The 22,342-nt window shown below is 38.2% G+C and overlaps 1 protein-coding gene across 3 annotated transcripts in view; it reads left to right on the top strand.

Moving 5' to 3' along the window:
* Nucleotides 1–22,342, top strand: part of LOC306850227 (gephyrin) — an 86,133-nt gene that overhangs the window by 39,139 nt on the left and 24,652 nt on the right. For 2 of the 3 annotated variants that reach the window (XM_079385737.1, XM_079385738.1), the window contains 7 exons: nucleotides 779–836; nucleotides 1,491–1,583; nucleotides 3,563–3,657; nucleotides 3,789–3,855; nucleotides 9,261–9,533; nucleotides 9,769–9,885; nucleotides 12,324–12,455. In XM_079385737.1, coding sequence (XP_079241863.1) covers nucleotides 779–836; nucleotides 1,491–1,583; nucleotides 3,563–3,657; nucleotides 3,789–3,855; nucleotides 9,261–9,533; nucleotides 9,769–9,885; nucleotides 12,324–12,455 — 835 coding nt within the window. Of the gene's footprint in view, nucleotides 1–778; nucleotides 837–1,490; nucleotides 1,584–3,562; nucleotides 3,658–3,788; nucleotides 3,856–9,260; nucleotides 9,534–9,768; nucleotides 9,886–12,323; nucleotides 12,456–21,657; nucleotides 21,700–22,342 lie in introns of all 3 variants that reach the window. The other variant, XM_079385739.1, reaches the window with a different exon arrangement.

Below are 22,342 nucleotides of genomic sequence, written 5' to 3'. Positions count from 1 at the left end.
CTCTGGACATGCTGAAACATGGTGCTCACGCAGGTGATACAAGTTCAAGTCTGGCTTGCATCATCTCCTGATCCCATTTGTTGTAACAGACAACTGATTTCTGACTTTGCTGTGCTTAGTTTGTGTCTTGTATCACCTGTCTTCTCACATAATAACAATTTAGACTTAAATGAGCATGAAACATTAATTTCGTATGTAAACATGCCATAATTTTTTGTCAAAAATCAAAAATGTGCCCACATCTGTCCGAGCTGCTCTCCATTTATCGCTAGTTGCAGTACTAGAAGCATCCACTAGTGTGTGCTGCACTTCAAACTTTAAATATGGTTTACTCAAAAGTTTTGTGCATGTCTGTTCAAATTTCCTCTCTCTCCAGAGAATTTACATCATATAGGAGTACAAATATACGTTTATATAGGAAACTGGTACTTGAAACCTAGCCATTGAGCTAATCCACCTGTTTTGTTGCCTAAAAACAGGGCTGTCAAAGTTGAATCCTCTGTTTGCCGTCACCCCTGGGAATGCAGAAGCGAATAAAACAGCAAGAGCCCTGTGAAAGAAGAGAAAATTCTTCTTTAACTGTCATTCCTATTGTGGGTGGAGTGTGTGGGGATGTATTTTGACAGCTCTCTGGTACCTCTGGCATTGTGTTGCTCTTTCTCTTTCCTGCACTCTGTCACATTGTGTTTTTTTTCCCTCTCTCGCTCCCCATTTCTCCCCTGCTGTTGGGACTGAACATACACTAACGGTTGTTGTCGTTTGTGTGTTTCACCCACAGGCTCGGAGGCATAATCTCTGCATACAAAATAGTCCCTGATGAGATTGACGAGATCAAGGTAACACTTCCTCTCACCCCTTCAGTGAGGCCATGAGGCACTTCCATACACACCTTTGCACACTGCTGCCCCCTAGAGGCCAGTAATTGTGCTGCACTCATAGTCATAACATGCTCACATATGGAAAAATGCAAGGAAATTATCTAAAATGGATTTGGACACTTGAGCTGCATTTAAAAAGTAGAAATATCATTGCACTAGAAAACAAAAGCACACTTTTTTAACCAAAATATTTCATCTCATCTCAACCAAAACAATACTGTGAGGTTTTAAAATGATAAAACAAATATTTGTGGATCATGTTCATAGGTAATGTGATGAACTTCACCACTTTATACATCCACTAAAAATCACCTGGTGGACTAGTTGGTTAAAAGTATGCTGCTGCAATGATGCAATGACTTGCATGTGCAAATACTTTTTGGAGCCATATGATATTTTTTGCTGGTAACAGTAGTTTAAAACTTAATATTTAATTTATCAGGCCAGACTATATGCCTGAAATAGCTGATGTGATGTTGCACCACTAAATTGAGGGCGACTGTTCATATGGTGCACAAATGCACACACACACGCAAATGTACTTTTGTGCACTGTACAAAATTACTGCTGAACATTTTGTGTTGATATTCCGTGTGTTTGTGTGCATTAAAGGAAATGCTGGTGGACTGGTGCGACGAGAAGGAACTCAACTTGATCCTGACCACCGGTGGAACGGGTTTTGCACCCCGTGATGTCACGCCTGAGGTACATGGGGAGCCCACCTGTTTGTGTTTATGTCCATGTGAGTGTGTGTTTCTGCTCCCACCCCCATGTGTCCTTGTTTTTCTGAGTCTGACTGTGAGTGAGAGAGAGAAATTGTGTTGTTTGAATATTTGTGCAATGTGTTTGTGTACAATTTATTTTTCCATTCACATGCATGCTGTTTGGTTGATGATTTCTTGTGAAACAAACAGTTCTTGGAAAATGTGATTTTTTTTTTTTTCAAAAAGGCTTTTCACAGACTTTTTAGAAACTTTTTACCTGTGTATATATATAAATGGACCAGCTCATGTCCAGCCCAAGTGGAAAAATGCGCTGTTGCTGCCAGATCTTGATTGCCAAAAATTACATTGTGTTTGATGCAAAACTCGACTAAATTAAATGAAGAAAAAAAAAAAAATCTGTAACTGTATCTTTTCATGCTTTCTCAAGTAAAGCAAATTTTGAGAACATTTTGAAAAAAAAAATAGTTTTCAATATGCTTGTGTCGCTTAGTTAAATTCCTTCTCTGATATTATTCTTGTTTGAACGTTACATTATTTTAAAGATATTATTGTTTGTGGTTTTTGCATGGTCTGTTTATTGGAGTAGTGAAGGAGTTTTAACTCCTACTCACTGGGAAAAAAAAACAAAACATTCATTTATAACGTAACGTAACTGTGTGTAAATGTTATATGGCAGTTTTTACTTGGAAAAGCAGCTATATGTTTTCTAGCATTCGAATAACTATGGATAAACCATAATCATAATCTTAGCACTCAGCATACCCGGTTAAAAAGTCACCGCTCGCCACTGGTGTGTATGTGTGTGTGTGTGTTTGTGTACCTGTAGACCTTTACACAAAAGTGCTGTAATTGATGAGTGAAAAACAGTGTATCTATATGAGAGTCTAGTGGGGATTGTGCCTGGTGGAGCGACGCTGTGTAGCTTTCTTTGATGTACCCTGCACTCTTTCTCCTTTTTACTAATGTGAGTGTTTGAAGTGTCATTCAATTCAAGGGCACAGTGCGTCACATCGGAGAGAAATTCTCTCCTTCTTTTAGCCTGAGATCCCTTTAGTTTTTTTCTCCTCCCCTCCCTGCTGCACACTTTTCTTCTGACTTTGCGTGTGTTCTTGAATGTGTTTGTTTGAATATGACTGTGTGCGTGTGTGTGTGTGTGTGTGTTCCACCGGGATGGGACAGCGGAGGTGGAGGGACTCGTGTCCCAGGGGATGCTGGGAAGGGTTCAGTAAACGGGAAGAGTAGAGACATCAAAGGCCCACTAGAAATGTGTTTGTAATGAAAAATCTCAGCGATGGGGCTGTGCTTGTCATGAGTATTGTGCTAATGCCACTGCTCTGAAGAACAATTGACTCTAAACGATGAATTGGCTTAGCCTGTTAGCATGCATGACTGCAAATCTTAAAAAAATGATGTTAAGCAGGGTCCTCATGTTTTTTTTGGCTTTTACATTTTTTTTTCATATACTGAACAAAATTGGCACCACTTACCCAGACAAAACTGGAAGTTCATTCACTGTCTAACAAATATGAGAAAACCCTCCATTTTACCTGGAAATGATAATTGTCATGTCTTTCCAAATAATAAAGACTGAAATAGTATTTCCTAGTAAAGCCTACTCCAATAACTGTTTTATATACATCAAGTGACATCAAGTCAGTACTAAAATTTTGTTATTATACTAATTTTACAGTCAGTTATCCTTTGATTAATATTAATGACATAATGAACAGGAGGAAGATGTGAGACTCGAGAGCTCTATAAATAATATGAAAAAACAAAGACAAGTGAAGCAGAATCCTGCAAGTCAGACAACACTCATGTACTAAATCTGTACTGTAGAAAGACTGCTTTTCCTTCCTTATTATCGACTTGTGCTGATACTTTTGACATCCCTAAAAGATAAGATTGATGGTTTATGCACCTGTTGTTGCTTACAGATGTGTGTTCTCTCGTCTGCAGGCCACCAGAGAGGTGATCGAGCGTGAAGCTCCAGGGATGGCTCTAGCAATGCTCATGGGCTCCCTAAATGTCACGCCACTCGGCATGCTGTCCAGGTGAATGCACATGCACAGACATGTCCTCTCATCTCACTCCTTCGCTCTGCCTGTCACTCTCAAACACACAAGAGTAAAAGATGTGTTTGGAATACTAATTGGATTAAATACTAATCATCTCCTTCCTGTAGACCCGTATGTGGAATCAGGGGCAAAACCCTCATCATTAATTTACCTGGGAGCAAGAAGGGCTCACAGGTAAGCTGTTTGTCTGTGTGTGTGTGTGTGTGTGTGTGGCTGTCTAAAGATGCATATATATTCTGATAATTTCCTCGTCTTCAATTATTCTGAACATACCACAAAGTATATCATATGTCTGTCTGTCTGGATGTCTCTCTATCTATGTATAAATATATATGTGTGTGTGTGTGTGTGTACAGAAAAATAGATTTTTATTGCACATAAATTACAGCACAAATACATACATCAGAATTGCTTTGATTGAAAAAAAAAACATTTTTTTTTAAAACACATTTTATGTATAAGGATGAATAAACAATGACTAAAAGTTTAAGGAAGTCATGGCTTAATGGTTAGAGAGTCGGACTCGTAATCCAAAGGTTGCGGGTTCGAGTCTCAGGTCCGGCAGGGATTGTAGGTGGGGGGAGTGAATGTACAGCGCTCTGTCCACCCTCAATACCACGGTGGTCTGAGGTGCCCTTGAGCAAGGCCCCGAACCTCCAACTGCTCCCCGGGCACCGCAGCATAAATGGCTGCCCTCTGCTCCAGGTGTGTGTTCACGGTGTGTGTGTGTTCACTGCTGTGTGTGTGCACTCTGGATGGGTTAAATGCAGAGCACAAATTCCGAGTATGGGTCACCATACTTGGCCACATGTCACGTCACTTTAAAATGAGGATATGCCCCTCCCCTTCCTTTGCCTCTCACATATACGTTTACCCTCGTTTACCGTGTTAACATTGTGGCCAATCCTATTACAGCTCCTTCCCATGAAGCTCCGCTGATAGGGCCGTGGTATTAATCTCCATTACCCATCAGCCCCAGCCACGGAGCACTCCGCTGTCACTGCCGCTTTGAAGTCCAGAAGCCGAGCCGATAAGGGGATTAAACTTTGAAGAACCCCTTTATGTTCGGTCTAGCTCAGCTACAGCACTCCCCCTCTCCCTTCCTAAATAAAATCATCCCTCCATCCCATGTCCACGACCTATAAAAGCAGCCTCCTCACAGCCCCGGCTCCTCCTCTATGACAGCGATTCTCTTCTGGACTCAGTTTGACCTTCTTACTTTTAAAAAGGAGACAGACCCAGGCCACAACTCCACAGGTTTAGAAAGACTCTGATCCATAGAGAGATTCTGCAAAAGCTTTAGATTGCAGCGAGAGTTTCGATGCAGGCAAATTGTTAACATTTAAGTAAACTGAGTGAGTACGAAACATGACTTCAGACCTCAGCTCATCTGAAAAAATGGGATGTGTGATCCCATTGTTTCAGTTTGCACTAGAATGTCACCTGGAAACACACAACCACAATCCTCAAAGGGCCATAAATTGTTAAATAAATACAATGAGTGTTTCTTCAACATTGGGCACTTTTTTAAAGTCCTGAATGTTTCCACCACATCTACAATGGCCCTGTCCCAAATTGAACACTTCATGTGCACTTGTGGTCTTACGGACTCACAATGGCCGCAGCGTGCGCGTGTCTGTTAAGTCCATGAGACCGTAGGGTGTCCCATTCCAATCATTTTAGCGTTCAGAAGGGTGCTTGCTTTGCGGCCTATGCGCCCTTGATCCGAACTTCTGCCGAGCCTGCACTGGGTGAGCTCCGCAGCAGACTTCACGAAAGTGCACAGGGTTTAAGGTGCGATTTGGGACAGGGCCAATGATGCACAGGGTTTAGCAGAATAATGTGATAAATAAAAAAATTTGCAAGACAAAATTCATTTGTCTTGCTAATGTAGCTAGCATTTTATGTATTCTAAATACACCTGATTAATCACATTTTCCCACTTTAATTTGACATACAATATGGGTTTGTTAGAAATTGCATAATATTTACTTATCATATGCCTCAAATGTCTCAAAGTAAAAACCCCATTTATTTATATAAGAAATTGAAACTTAGAAACCTTTAAAAACAGGCCTACTGTCCTAACTTAGTTGTTAACAATTTTATATGCTTTTGTTAAAGCCGTCAGTTCACATTGTTTCAACTTATTTGATAAATAAATGTTTAACAGCAGAATTCGAGATGAAAAATTAAATTACCAATGATTACAAAAAAGATCTCCACCAATAAACTGTGTGTCCACCAAAGCATTTTTAGCCAACTGAAAATGCCAGGTGCTCTACTGAAAATGCCCAGCTGTGAGTGCTTGAGAGCAATTCTAATACGCAGAGATTTTTTTTTCTCAGTTGTGATGCTTTGGCTGTTATTACACGGAATATCTGTGGTGTGAAACTGATTCTGGATCTGATTTCTGAAATTTATTTATGAATTAGTGCTGTCAAACGATTAATCGTGATCACAATCAAAATAAAGGTTTTGTTTACTTAATATTATTGTTTACTTATTATACATTACTGACACTCCATCCTCCAATTTGATACTGTTAAGTACTTTGACACAATCTGTATTGTTAAAAGCGCTATATAAATAAAGGTGACTTGACTTGACTAATATATGTGTGTATACTGTGTATATTTATTATATATATATATATATATATATATATATAAATACATAAATACAAACACATGCATGTATATAAGAAAAATATGTTTATATATTAAATGTATTTATATATAATTTAAAATATAAGAATATAAATATATAACTGTATATACATGTAAATATTTTCAAAATATATACTGTATGTGTGTGTATTTATATATACATTAATAAATTTACACAGTCCACATACATATATTATGTAAACAAAAACTTTTATTTTGGATGCAATTAATCGTTTGACATGCACTATTATGAATATAAAAATGTTGAAACATTTTAAGTACTTGCTCTGGCCCTTGTTTTAAATGTTTTTGTTCCGTTGTTGTGCTTCTTGTCATCAACTTTTGCTGTTGTACAAGGAGGATGTGGCGGTTGGTCGGTGTGGAATTTGTCCCGCCTGTCCTCCACTGTGATTGGACGGCTGACTAAAAAGTGACAATGATGAATGCTGCACTGTACCCTTCAACTCTTGATGCCAAAAAACCCCAAAAACGCTCCGTGGGAAGAAAATGCTCAGCGCCTCGTCACATTCATGTCATTTTAAAAAACGTGGCGCTCCCATTGAAAATAATTGAAAAAATATGCTAGCCTTGGGAAAAAATGCTTTGGTGGACACGCGGCCTAAAAGAATTGTGGTGAGAAAATAATAGCAAAATAACACTTTAGTGCCCACTTCCATGAAACACTGTGAATGATGTAAAAGTCAGTCTCTCAACGCTCTGTTATATACAATATGCATATTTTGAAATTTTTGTAATTCGATTGTCATTCACAGTGCTTTTTGGGATTTTAGATCTTTTTCTGTAGCAATCTTTGATAAAGTCAATATAAATAATGTTCATGCTAAATTTAAAAGTGTAAGATTATTTTCACTCTTTGTTTAGAATGTTATAATTATTTGTATTTTTTCATAATGTACTTTCTTTCTTTCTTTCTTTCTTTCTTTCTTTCTTTCTTTCTTTCTTTCTTTCTTTCTTTCGTACATAATGTGCTTCGTACCAATTGATTAATTTAAATGTAAGTACATAGTAGTTAAGGTCACTAAGGACCTTTTTTTTGTTGTAAAAATGTAAGACGTTTCCAAAACAGCTTTTCATTTTTTTTTTTTTTTTAATGTAAGATGTTTTCAAAACAGCTTGAATGTGACAAAAAGCCAAAAAGTTTGAAGTTGAAGAAACACCTGTGTTTTAGATTTGAACACACATCAATGATACCTCTTAAGTTATATTCATTAGATGCATTGAACTTTGATCTGTTGAACACAACAAAATAGAAACCCAAGAAACTGAAGAAAAAAAAAATATATATTTTGCTTTGCTTTGTGAAGTCAAGCACAGTTAGGACACAGTGTTGCTGTCCAAGTGATTTGTAATGCCTTATCTCTGAAAAAGGGGTACATTGTATATTCTACTGATTTCTCGAGGAAACTGGACATATGTCCATCTGCTTTTACGGTGATGGGTTGACATCACACATCAAGTATTGACAGGTTACTGTCTGGTCAGCATGTCTGAGTTGCCCATCACTCTTTCTTTGAGCTCAGGTGCCATTATTTCTCTGATCTGGAGCGTCAGCGCACACACATGTGCCTCACCTTGCACAAAAGAAGACAAAAATAGACCAACCCTACATGCACCAAGAGGACATGAAGTAGCCTATGGACTTCTGATGTCTCCACACATTAATCTTCGTTTTAACTCTGAGTCACCAAAACGGAGAGATGCAACCACATCAGACCTGCGGGGGGGAACACTCCACTGCATCAACCCTCCCTGGAGCTGCCCTCCATCCCCGCTGCCATCCTTTCCTTCATTATTATTAATGTCTCTTGTCAGAAGTACTTAAGAAATGCAGTTTAAGAGCAATCGAGTTTGGTCACCTGTGTTAAGTTCACACGCTGTGTCCTTATTGGACTTTAGCCCCTCAAAATGGAGGATGTCCAACTGTATTAGAAATTCCATTAAGTTCGTGTCAATAGGTTGGCCTGTATGTCATCCTATTAGGGGATTCGGCTAGATAGTGGCCTGTTACGTTGGAGGAGAACAAGAGGGATTTATGCTGTAAAGACCTCACATTACTTCTAAACTGTACACTCGAAGCTTGAGGAGCTAGAGAGTGTTGAACTCTGAGGAGGTACAACAGATTAATTCGTTTTTTTTTTTGTAATTCTACTGTTCAAATCTTGAAGGAATAGCTCAGATTAGACATTATTTAAGCACCAGAATGTGTCAAATCAAATGTTTTAGAAAATAAATAAAAAAATACTACTACAGTCAGGAGTTTTGTTAGCATGTGTGTTGATTTTTTAAATAATAATATTTAATAAAGTTTTCAGCAAACCACACTATAACGTTTATATAATTTACCAGTATGTAATTTCATTATGCCACACATGCAACATGCAAGTGTTATTTTTGCAATTGTTAAAATTATATTTTGTTCATTATACTGAATGTTACACAAAATGATTTTACATCACACAATATAACAGAATGAGAATTTATTTTATTTAAAATGAGCCTTTTAATCTTAATTTTATTCATATAAATGTTATATTCTATTTCATTTATGTAAGTGTACATATTTTTGAAAATTATTAATATGTTGTTTGCTTATTTGTTTTGGTGTGTTATTGTATTTTGTTGTGTTTAGTTTAGTTTTGTCGTTTCGTTTTGAGTTACCAGCTCTTTTCCAGAAATGAGAAATCTTCCTACTGTCTAGTAGTAACTACCATTTAAGGCTGCATGTTACAAAGCTAACAATGTAAAACTCATAATAAATATAAATAAAAATATAATTTTCTCTGAGCTTGTCATGATTTTGTCTCTGTAGAATTGAGTTTGAGCATATCTAAAAGATCTTTTTGCTGTTTCATTCTTTCACTTGTTTCATCTGCATCTGTCTTTTCTCAGGAGTGCTTCCAGTTCATCCTGCCTGCTCTGCCGCACGCCATAGACCTGCTGCGGGACGCCATAGTGAAGGTGAAGGAGGTACACGACGCTCTAGAGGACCTGCCGTCCCCTCCACCGCCCCTCTCCCCTCCACCCACCACCAGCCCACACAAGCAGACAGAAGACAAGGGTGTGCAATGTGAGGAAGAGGACGAGGAAAAGAAGGACAGTGGTGTGGCATCCACAGAGGACAGCGGCTCCTCTCACATCACAGCAGCTGCTATTGCTGCTAAGGTGGGTGTCACTATTAATAATAATTATTATTATGTAATTTCTTCATATTTCATGTTTCCCTAACAAAACTGGAATAGGAGAAAGTATTTTGAAATTGTACAGATGACACTCTGCCCTTTTAAGGCTCTCTTTCATTGTCTTTTGCTCTTGGTGTTCCATTATATCATCTTTTGTGTTTTGTGTGTGCACGTGTCAAGTCTCTTGTCATGTTTATGCATTTCATGTTCACCATCAGAGCATGAAGTCTCATCCCAGCCATGCTGTTGTCATGGCGAAAGGTGGACAGCCCTTGAGTGGCTTCATCCCGTCCACCTCCATTCCCTCCCATTTCACCTGCTCCTGCAGCAATACGGTAAGTCACACCCACTTTACCCATCTACATTCACCTCTCCTACTATTCCATTGGCCGTTTTGAACATCCAGTGTCAAAACCAACCAGTCAGAGAAATGAAATGCCATTGGAAGTTACTATTGTTTTATTTGCTGCACTACTACTATTGCTCAACAATAAAACAGGAAAAAAACATAAGATGGATCGCACAGGTTTTAAAACAAGCTCAGCTTGGAAAACCTCCTCTACCATGTTACCATCAAATAAAACAGTTGCCATGCTAATTTGCTACTGTAAACTAAAGCTCGCAATGCTTGCCCTGCCTCCGGTGTCTTCTGATTGGTCCACGGTTCTGAAACAGACTTTGATGAGCGGCACTGTGTAAAAGCTGAAATTTAGTTAACTTTACACAATGTCTTAAAAACTCTGTGCTCATGCAAAAGACGTGAGCACAACTGTGTCTAGTGTGTGTTTACATAGAAAAACAATGGAAATTTGCGCATAGGAATGAAAAAAATGCATTCTGTGTGAACAGCCCCTTAGACTTGCATTTAATTTTTAGAGACCAAATACTGTAACATAAAACTGACACCTCCAGGTCTAGCTTTTTGACTTTATACTACTAATCTACTATGCATTTGTTAACGCTTGTGGTAATTCTTTAATATCAACATGTGTATAAAGCTGTAGCATCTCATAATATTATTTAATAATAATTTAATGTTCAGCAAATCAGAATGTAACATTCATATAATTTAAGATTGTCATTTTGTTATACCATAAAATGTTTTTCCATATTTATTTCATTTAAAGAAAAATAAAATTGGATTCTTTATATGTTCAATGTTACACAAAATGAGTATACATTAAAGCCATATCTAGTGACCAAAACATGATAGACTTGGCACCTCCAGAGCTAGCTTTTGTGACTTTGCCAATAAATAACACCCTGGCAACCACCCACAACATGGACAAGCAGGACTTACTTGCTTTCTTTAGCTTTCTTTTGTGCGTTGTATCAGTTTATACTCAAGCAAGCAATATTTGTCTTGTTGTTCAGCCTTGCCAGGTCTTGTAAAGTTTTTTATTTTTTTCTCTGATAACAGAGGATTGAGTATATATGCCGCATTAGCTGTCTTTATATAGTAATTATAATGGGGTCATGCAGGTTGGCATTACTGTGTTCTCCACAGGGAGCGCTCGTAGCTCGAGTCTCATGGGAAGGCAGAGGTTGAGTCGAGTGCTATTATTAGCACAGGGTTAGCTTCTGCGCTGGGTAATTAAAGCGCTCGTGGAGCTGCTCTTTCCTGTGAGGCCTTGATTTAGCCCCAGTGTTAATTAGTGCTCCGTTAAGCCCCAGCGTTCCTATGGAAGATCCCTGCGCTCTTCGCCCTTCTGCCCATCAGACTCCCGCTTAATCCCAGCACAGTTCTCCCAGACAGCATAGATGCAGTTTGTTACTGCACGAAGACTCGCCTGCTGGATCAAAGGCATCGAGTCTCAGTCTGAATACAGTAACAAATATCACTCTGTTTAGATAATGGCGTTTCAAATATTTGTCTGTGGAGGTTCATTAATACTTTCTGTCAAGATTGTGTGGGCTATATTGCTTCTGCAGTAGTCAAAAGTCCATGTTAGTCGAGGTTTAATGTAGTGTTACATGATTATTTACCACACTTCTCTCTGATGCTCTTGTACCTTTGAGAGTTCTGCATGTAAATATGATTGTTATGTTTGTGATAGTAAATCAACATATTAGAATGATTTCTGAAGGATACTGAAGAACACTGAAGACTGGAGTAATGGCTGATGAAAATTCAGAGCTGCGTCACAGAAATAAATCATATTTTAAAGTATATTAAAATAGGAAACCAATATTACAAATTGCAATAATATTTCACAATATTACTGTTATTTTTAATCAAATAAATACAGACTTGATGAACATAAGAGACTCCAATGAAAAAAAACATAAAAATTCTTACTGACCCCAAACTTTTGAACAGCAGTGTATGCCTCTTATGCTCACCTAGGGTGCATTTATTTGATAAAAATACAATAAAAACAGTAATATTGTAAAATAGAAAAGCTGAATTTTCAGCAGTCATTACATAAGTCTTCAGTTTCACATGATCCTTCAGAAATCATTCTAATAAAATATTGACAGTTGTGCTGCTTAATATTTTTTGTGGAAACCGTGATGCACTTTTGAGGATTCTTTGATGAATACAAAGTTTAAAAAAACAGCATTTATTTGAAATACAAATCTTTTGTAAAATTACAAATGTATTTACTGTTAATTTTGAACTTTCAACGTATTCTTGCTGAATAAAAGTATTAATTTCTTAGAATAAAACACTCTTACTCTCTCCACAGCGCTATAAGTGTAAATACTGATTATTGCCAGCTCTTAACTTTGAACTTTTTTGAATTTGACTGTCCTTGTCTTCTGTTTACAGATACCAGAGTCCATCATTTCACGAGGCGTGCAGGTTTTGCCACGGGACACCGCCTCTCTCAGCACCACGCCCTCGGAGTCTCCTTGTGCTCAGCAGTCCCGCCTCTCCACTGCCTCTTGCCCCACCCCCAAAGTAAGACTCCGCCCCTTCTCCCTTTATTCACACCATTCCTTCTCCCCTCAGCTTTTTTTTCTGTCATGCACTCCGTATCCTCCATGGCTGGATCCTCATCTGCTGCCACCTCATTGGCTGCTTTACACACTGCTTTGCATTCCAGACAGCAGTGACTCTGCTCATTGGGCCGTGTGAGAGGAGAGGCGGGAACTCTTCACTGGCTGAATTTTAAGTTTGGTCAATTTGATTTTCCTCCTGTAGCAGTTAACAGTTTGTTGTTTTAGATCCAACAGTGTGATTAGACGAACGCTATGAGGGTCTATTAATTCATAACTATTTTCTTTAAGAAGTTCAGGAGCCGTTGGATGTTCTTTTTACAACGGTTAAGTCTCTCTAACTCACATTGTGTCAGCCATTTAGTATTTAGTCATACATTGTCATACATACTCTTCCATCTCAATTTTTGACTGAAAAGTGCTATCGGTGTAGCTGACGGAGTCGTTTACTGAATGGAGTCATTCTTTTGTGCTGTTTATATTTTGTTGTGGAATGTGTGATAGAAAGATACTTCAGTTTCAGCTCTTTCTCAACTGTTTCCTCAGTTTTTAGTGGAAGTGTTATGGCATAAATGTGTGCTTTGTGTTGTGACCCTGATGATGCTGGCCCTGTTGTGACCCTGGTAACAATACTGTTTAATAGTACAGTTTGAATCACAAAATGACAGACACGACACCCTACAGTTTTGTGGACACCATTGACAGACAAAAACATAATCAAAAAACACATTAAGTGTGCATTTGGGTCTGGACCAATCGAGTGTCTGTTTAGTTCATGAGACTGCCATGTGTGTGTGAAATCGGTCAACAAGCTGTGAAAAAGTGATTAATGGCTTTTTTGTCTCCCTCTAGTGAACACAGTGTGTATTATAACTGTGTTTTCTTTTAGCAGATCCGAGTATTTGTGTGTCTCAGTGTCAGACTTTGGAAAGTTGATGCCACAGAGTACTTGAAGTGTATAATGGAAATGTTTAGACCTCTTTTTATCGTTTCTTTTTTAGGATGTATGTGAAATGCCTGTGATAAGCAGAATTCCAGCAAAGTGCTCTAAGCTTCAGCTTTGACCTCAGGTTGAGTTTTAATTCTGCTGACTGCTGTTTTTTTGACAAGTGTCTGGCAGTTTGGCTTTAGTTGCTAAACAAGGGTGTCAGGTGGCACTTAACAGTTTGAGGCTACATACAGTGAAGAACATGCTGAGGTGTGTTTGTGTGTGTGTGTGTGTGTGTGTGTGTATGTGTGTGCTGTTGAACGTGCACCTATCACATTGAGCATCTGGGAATTCACAGACCTGATAAAATAGTCATTACAAGTTCACAAATGTGTGGAGAATTTATATGCAGTAATAATATATTGTGTGTGTGTGTGTGTGTGAGAGTGAGATAGAGAGAGAGAGAGAGAGCGAGAGAGAGAGAGACACACATTATGGTGAGCCAAATTTATGTTCTTGAAAACTGAATTTTAAAGTTGAAATATAATGAGAACCTGTTTTCTTAATGCATGTTATTGGCCTTCATGCACATTTTTTTCGTTTTTTAATACAATTAACTTTGTAATTTAAAAAAAAAGAAAAAAAAAGTCATACCTCAATCCTAGAAAAGATCGGTCACTACCTTGTTTAAAAAAAAAAAAAAAAAAACTTAAAGGGCATATTGCAGGTTAGAGACTCCGGTGAGTCGATGTATAGAAAAATACTGTAGGAACTAGATTTTCTTTAAAATATACTTTAAAATACGCTATTAAGGCTTCTGGAGTCGTTTTTGTGAGAGAATTTTACTTCCACATCTGAAACGCGCCAAAACCGGAAGTGACGCATGAAAAGGGAGAGCGGTCCATTTAAACCACAGGAAAACAATGGATCGCAATGACAGTTCGGACGCTGAGGAAATTTTAAATGTGTATTTACACTCGTATGACGGACCACAGATAAAATGATGAGCCTGCTATGCAGCCAAGAGAGCAGGACAGGCCAGGATTAGACAGAACCACGGTCAGAGAAGACAAATTGAGTTGATGTGAGGAGAACAGGGCAGGTGTTTGGTGAGAGATCAGTGTTAGCTTACAGATATACACACGTTAGCTAATGTAATCAGGCAATAGCAATGCTAGTATTGGTCATCTGAGTATTGATACTACCAGTAATATAAACTAATAAGCGTTGATCAGGCGTGTCACACTCGTTAATATCCGACACTAACGTTACGTGATAGTGGTTTCTTATCACCGCAGGAGAGAGAGATAAACACGTTTTTGATTCATAGGTGCTTGTGTGGGAAATGCGAGGAAAGCATAGACCTCTCCAGGCCAGCAGACACATGTTTTATGGCAGAAATCATTTATTACTCTAAGCTAAATACATGTATAAATACATTGCTAAAGATTTTAATATTAAAACAGTCTGAATAATTTTGATTCTCAATTACAAGTTAACTCTATTTAGGTCATGACTACCTATAAGTAACACTTTTTGATGCCATTGGTATAACACAATCAATAATGATAGCATACAGACAAGTTGTCCGCTGGGCCTATGGTGCATGTGTTGTGTGAGCCATTAGAAGATAGTTTACAGAGGAAGGAGGACTTTATAAAGGTTTTGAATGGCCCCATTTTGTTGGCAATCAATAAAAAATAAAATCACAATCAAGCAGATCTGCATTTATGGTTAATTCAATTCAGTTTTATTTATGCAGCACTAAATCATAAATATTATTTCATAGCACTGTTAATACCCAACTCAAAACACAACATTTCAACTGTTAATATATATCTATGTAGATGTACCAAACATATACTACCAAAAGAAATACCATCTGACCCATTTAAAAACATTTAACAATCTTTCAGTCTGGGTATCACACTAATGTGTTGTTAAAGTGTGTTAAATGCTGAAGGCTGTGGTAGATATACACCAACAGCCTCATCATGTTGATCCTCCGACTGGAGGGATCTGGAGAGAGGAGCAGGTGTAGTGGACATGACAGTGCTGTGTTCTCCTGGAACATGTGGTGACCTGCAGTATTCCTCTCTCAGACGGCATATGCTGGGAGAAGCAAACACAAGTTTGGATCACATTCACTGCTGACTATGCTTTTCCACTTGGCCTCCATCACATCTGTTAAGTTACACACCACCGCGGTGTTTGAAGCAGATGCATTGGTCTCGTCTCTTCAGCTGCACTAACGCACCGAGGCCCGGAAGATACCGTCCTGTTTCTTGTTAGGAAACCTGCGGACTCCATGTCCTGACAGGCTGGAGTTTGTGCAACCTCCACAAACACAATAATTTACCATGACAATGATACATTGAAATAAAAATAACTACTGAAAACACACTGACTCGCACGCGCTCAAAGCAGAGTGCGGCACACGACTCCCTTATGTGAAGTAATATGACGCGATGTTTTTGAGAAAGCGTTTTTTGAGAAATGTCAAGGAAAGCCGCACTTTTTCATCTAAATTTGTGCCCTCGCGTCTTGTAAAACATTTTCAAATCCTGCATTAACGGTTCATGTGGTATTTTCATACAAGGTTATATATTCATTTGAAAAAAAATTTAACCTGCAAATGCACTTTAAAACTTTTTGAAATCTTGCAGTTACACTGTATAGGAAATGCACATACTGTGTTTACATTACATATGGACTTTAGTGGATTGGACTTTCTATAGCTAGTCATTTTCCAATATAGGCACTTGAGGTGTGGAAGTCAATGTGGGGAAGTCGTGGCCTAATGGAGAGTCGGACTCGTAATCCAAAGGTTGCGGGTTCGAGTCTCAGGCCGGCAGGGGTTGTAGGTGGGGGGAGTGAATGTCCAGCACTCTCTCCACCCTCAATACCACGACTGAGGTGCCCTTGAGCAAGGCCCCGAACCTCCAACTGCTCCCCGGGCGCCGCAGCATAAATGGCTGCCCACTGCTCCGGGTGTGTGTTCACGGTGTGTGTGTGCACTTTGGATGGGATAAATGCAGAGCATGAATTCCGAGTATGGGTCACCATACTTGGCTGTATGTCACGTCACTTTCACTTTCAATCAAGGGTTAGTTAGTGGCTTAGGGGCCAATGCTTCACCTGCGAACACCAGTGGAAATGGAAGAAGAGAAAGAGTAAGTAAATGAACATAAAGGAGAAATAGTAGACAGTTCTTAGGCTTTGTTGCAATTAGTTTTCTAGTTTTCTGAATGGGAAAAAAATAAATAAATCCAAAGTCTGAACTGTTAGATTGGATCAGTTGGATTTAGTTTTTTAGTTTTTTTAATGTGAGAAAAGATTTCTATTTCAAATAACTGCTGCTTCCAATGTTCATCAACAAATCCTGAAAGAAAAAGTTTTCCACAAAAAATATCTTTTGAACTTTGTATTCATCAAGGAAACCTCAAAAATGTATCACTGTTTCCACAAAAATATTAAGCAGTACATCTGTTTTCTACATTAATATTAATAATAATAAGATATGTTTCTTGAGCACCAAATCAGTATATTAGAATGATTTCTAAAGGCTCATGTGACACACTGAAGACTGGAGTAAATTAATACAAATAGATAAATTACATTTTAAAATATAGTAAAACAGAACAACTTTTAAATTGTAACAATATTTCACAATATTACAGTTTTTACTGTAGTTTGGCACCTTGGTGAGGATAAGAGACATAAAAAAAAAAATAAAAAAAAACATGAAATATTTTTCCAACCCCAAATATTTTTATGTGTAACGTCATACATGGGCACAATATTGTCTGAAACGGTGTCTGAATACCTTTCTTTTTGTTCTCTCTTTTCTTACATAATAAACTGTGTGATATTCACTATTTAGTGACCGAATCAGCAGTTCTGGACAAATATATGCATGAATGTGTAAAATGTCGCTTATGTTCTGGTCAGCAAAATGGCGTGGCAGACAGCAGAGGCTAAATTCCAGTTTTCCCGTCTTCGCTTTCCTCACCGACAGCTTGTTGTATGAGAAAGACTTTTAAAATCCTGCTTACACTAATATGATGCTAAATGCTGAATCTTGACTGACTGAATCACATTTCTTCAAAATAACAATCAGGCCCAAATATCGCACGTGAAACGAAATTGGATTTGTGTGCAGTGTGAAAAGAGCGTGTGATTAAAAACCTTTCCCTAGCATACATCATCCAAGACGACCAAAGGCAACACACACACATATATGCTCACTGCATTCCCTCAGCACAACGTCCAGCTGTTACATAAGACCCTGTTTGGCTGTGAACTCTCCATGCACGCTAAACGCAGAGGTAATAATTCATAATAAGTTTTTACACTCTCTCTCTTTCCCTCTCTTAACCCACTCAGATGCTTCACCTGAGCCGATCTGATTTCAGAAAACACACTCTGTACCCGCACACACAGCCGTCAACCCTGTTACTCCGTCTATCCCTAAAATCTGTGGTTGCACTTCCTCCAAATTTAGATCCCAGTGGTTTTTACTCATCCTCTGCTTTGCATGCTGTCTCACTCCACCTCTTCTCTCCCTCCTACACTCTCTCTGGCTTCATGCGTGTCGTGTGTGTGTGTGTGTGTGCGTGCGTGTCAGTGTGTGCACGGGAGACGTGCGGCATTCTTCTGTGTGTCAGGATAAAGCATGGTAAGCACAGTCTTTCTCCGCTCAAATGCGTCACTCTGTTTTGTTCTACTCGTGTCTGTTTTGGATGTGCGTGTGTGAGGGGTGTAGGTTGGTAGGGCTCCACATAGACTCCAGGGGGGATCGGTGGGGCAGGAGGATTTGAGGGTGCATGATCTACAGCGTACAGAGCAGCCACTTGGTTTCATAACAGCTGCAGTGGTCTGATGTAGTAATACTGTGGCTTTTCTGAATGGAGTCTCCATTAGGTGCTAGTGTTTGGAGATGTGATTGATGTAGTTACAGTGCTGTTCCACATCTCCAGGTGCAGGTGCTTACAGGGAGAATCATGTTGTTTTGTTTATGACTTGTGAATTCATGTTTGTCTCATTTTGTAGCTTATTTTGCGTGTTGCATGTTGTGCAAGTGCATGTCTGTATGGTGGTGGTGCATGTGCACTCCTCTCCATAGTGTGTGTTTGTGTATAGAGGGGGAAATAGTTCATTTAATTTGACCTGTTGATAAAAGACAATGTGGCTGTATTAAATGACAGTGATCGGTTGTTCTCTACAGTTCTCTATTCTATTCTATTCTATTCTATTCTATTCTATTCTATTCTATTCTATTATTGTTTGCAACACTTATTGTAGAGTGAACCACTGTGTGTGACATATGATAAGAACAGCAGTATATAGAGCTTTGTGACACTGGTATCATGATAGGATCATTTGACTTGATCACTGGTGATTCCCACCGTGTGTGATGAATAATACGAGATAACAGCAGTATGAGATATAGTCAGAGAAGTTCATACTGAAGCTCCCCCTGTGCTTCAGTTGCTGGAGTTGTGTGGATGCTCGGAGGGACAGTGTGTGTGTGTGTGTTGTGTGTTCACTGAGGCGAGTGTGTGGTGTGTTCACTGGTGTGTGCTTGCGGGGTAGGGTTGGCTAAGGATACCGCCTGGAGGGGCTTTCAGCAATGGACAGATATGGAGGAGACAAACAAAGAAAAAAGAAACTGCAATTGAACAGTGGCACTTATACTGAATTACAGTCACATCTTTCACCTACATGTACATATTTTTATATTTCGAAAATATTTACATGTATTTACGTGTATATATTTATATTAATATAATTTATATCATATATAAATATATTTACTATATAAAACATAACATATTTTTCTTAAATATATACATGCATATGTGTGTATTCATAATAAATATATACAGTACACACACATATTATGTAAACCAAAACTTTTATTTTGGATGTGATTAATCGTTTGACAGCACTAATACAAACATATTGGGTGGGGGGGTTGTTTTGTTTTCTGTTTTGTTTTGCGATCTAGTTAATAATGTTTTATGGCTTTTTTTCTGTTTCTGTTTTTTCCCAGATGTTTTTCAATTTAAAAAATTGGCATTGTTTTGATGTGGAAAAGGTTTGGTGAATATTGTATGCTTTTATGTTACTTACGTCATACTAAGTGTAAGCAGGGCAGACCTACTTTATGAATAATCAGAAAGAAAAAGTGTATCCCAGACATTTTTTAATATGCTACTACCGGGATACTGGTGTAACAGAAAGCAAGCACTGCAAACATGTTTACATTGCATGTGTTGGTTTGAGGGACATACCCAGGCTTACTCTGTCTGGAAGTGCAATAAATGGACATTGACGGTCCAATGACCCTTTACCCCTGAGCCCACTCCACCCACTCCTCCTCTTTCTGTTCGATTGATGAATGGAGAGGAGATTGAAGATCAGGTGAAGGGGAGAACAGGCCCTTAGGCTTGCTGTGACGATTACTACACAGCTCTGTCATTGAATCTGACAGCTGTGTGACAGTTGTGGAAGAGATACATATTGTATCTGGCAGTGCCTCTGCATTTAATTTTTTCATTAATGTGTGTGTGTTTGTGTCTGTGAGGTTAAAGGCTGGTGCAAGACATCAAGGACAAATAGTGGTGTATTATAGTCTTGACCAGTTCTGTTTATTTCAAAATGTGTGTTTGTCCAGTTGTGTGTTTCCATTTACATGGTCTCAGATATTCATATTCCCACATCAGTCCATCATGTACGGTCATTCTTTAGGTTATCACATTTATATTTTTAATCACATATACAAATTCTGTCACATACAACTACATTAGCAGTCTATTAAAGCCACCATATTCTAATTTTGTATGCAATCTTACACTAAAGTTTACTTATATATATATATATATATATATATATATATATATATATATATATATATATATATATATATATATATATATATATACATGATTATACAGGCTGTTTTTGTTACTGTAATAAATATTAAAAGAGTTAATTATTTGACTTGTGTTATGAATAGCTAACTGTATGTGAGAAATACTAGCCGAATTCACACTGTTGTTCATCAGAGAGGGCTGAGTTGCAGAATACTGAATGGGCGTTGATATGTAAATGTTGGCAGTCATATGTTAATGTGCTCATGGTTGTGATGTCATTACCGTGGTGATTTCTGAATAACCTTTTTGTAGCAGTTTAGTTGCTATAAATGGAGGGAGGAAGCTGTCAGTGGGGTAGATTAAACAAGGAAACTGCATTTCCATTGTTTGTCCTATTTCAAAGTGGAAATGTAGGTGTTAAAGGGATAGTTCACATAAAAATATCTACCATTCTACTAAAATATTCTACAATCATTTATTCACCCTCATATTGTTTAAAACCCACATGACTTTCTTATTTCAATGTGCCACAACAGGAGAAATGCTGCAGAATGTACTGCCCATTTTCCATGTGGTAAATTGTATAGTAATAGTAAGTAAATTGGGATCTGGGTTGTCATGCTGTAAAATGACCAAAAGCACAGTAAATGTATCATTTAAGTGGTCCGTATGATTTGTGCCATGTTCCAAATCTTCTAAAAAAAAACAATGCAGTAGTTTAGACCAAATGTGTTGGTATTTACTGGAATTCTTACCCTCCACTCCACCTTCATTAAATGAAAACATGTCAAGCTTTTCTTTTTTTGTTCGAAACTCTGCACATGACCTTCAGAGAATTAATGTGGTCTAGTCGTGGGAACTAGAACATGGAACATGGCTTTTTTTTTTAGTCATGTCTCGGACCCCATTGTAATGTGTTGTTTTGTCGGGGGGTTTTTTTCCTGTTCATTCTCTTTAATTATATGGAAAAGAGTAGCCACTCATCCTTCAACAGTTCTCATTTTGTCATCCACGGAAGAAGGAAAGTCATACAAGTTTGGAATGACATGCAATTTGAGTAAAGACAGCATATTGATTTTTTTGGAGTGAGCTATCACTGTAAATAATTTGTTGCATGTTTTTGTTTGAAGAGACTCTCTCTCTCTCTGGAGGTCTTGACAAACTTGTACAGTTGTGTCCTGTCAAATTGGCAGTGGGGTTGCTGCGTTCTGGTGTCCTGAATGTGTTCTCTCCCTGTTTTGGCAACACTTGCCCATGATCCGCTGTAATGACGGGAATGCTGTTTGTTTGTGTTTCCCTTGCTTTTGTGGCTGCAGTGTTAACTGTCCTCTTCCCTGTTCCCTCTCTCCCTGCACCAGGCCCAGCTCACCTCCTGTTCATTCACTTATAGTGTCACAGAGGTACAGCATGTTTTACACAGCGCCGCCATCACCCTGTGACTAACCACACCCCTCTCAGAGACTCGGCCAATCATTGCTCACACACCTCACACGTGCACAACTCATTCCTGTAAAGCAAGTGTCTCATCGGTTCATTTATTTAACCCCAAAAAAGCCTTGTTGTTTGTTTTGTGTGTTTGTGTGTGTCCTTCAATTCATTAGTTTCTCATTAATTCTGAACTTTTCTGTCCTAAATAAGGATTAAGTGACACAGAATCATTAATTTGATAAATGCATAACATCATATGTGTAATATTTTTCATAATTGATGTAAACATTTAAAGCTGCTGTAAGCAATATATTGAAATACTGCATCAGCCCAAAATCAAATAGAAATAGTGTGAATAATAATATACAGTGCCCTCCAAAAGTATTGGAACAGTAAAGACAAAATTGCTCTGTTGGCTGTGGAGTCAAGACATTTACAAATATTATTAAAAGATGAATATGAGACAAAACTACAGAATGTCACATTTTATTATTGAGTGATTCAACACATAGATGTTTTACCAGCTAAGAAGTTCAGCACTTTTAGAGTTCCCTCCCTCTATCTGATGTGAGCATAAGTATTGGAACAGTTGCCTCACAGGTCTTTCTAAGTGAT

Source organism: Barbus barbus (genome assembly GCF_936440315.1).
Source record: "Barbus barbus genome assembly, chromosome: 30".
Classification (NCBI taxonomy): Eukaryota; Metazoa; Chordata; class Actinopteri; order Cypriniformes; family Cyprinidae; genus Barbus; species Barbus barbus.
Note: the sequence above shows the minus strand (reverse complement) of the source record. Positions and strands in the feature narration are given on the sequence as shown.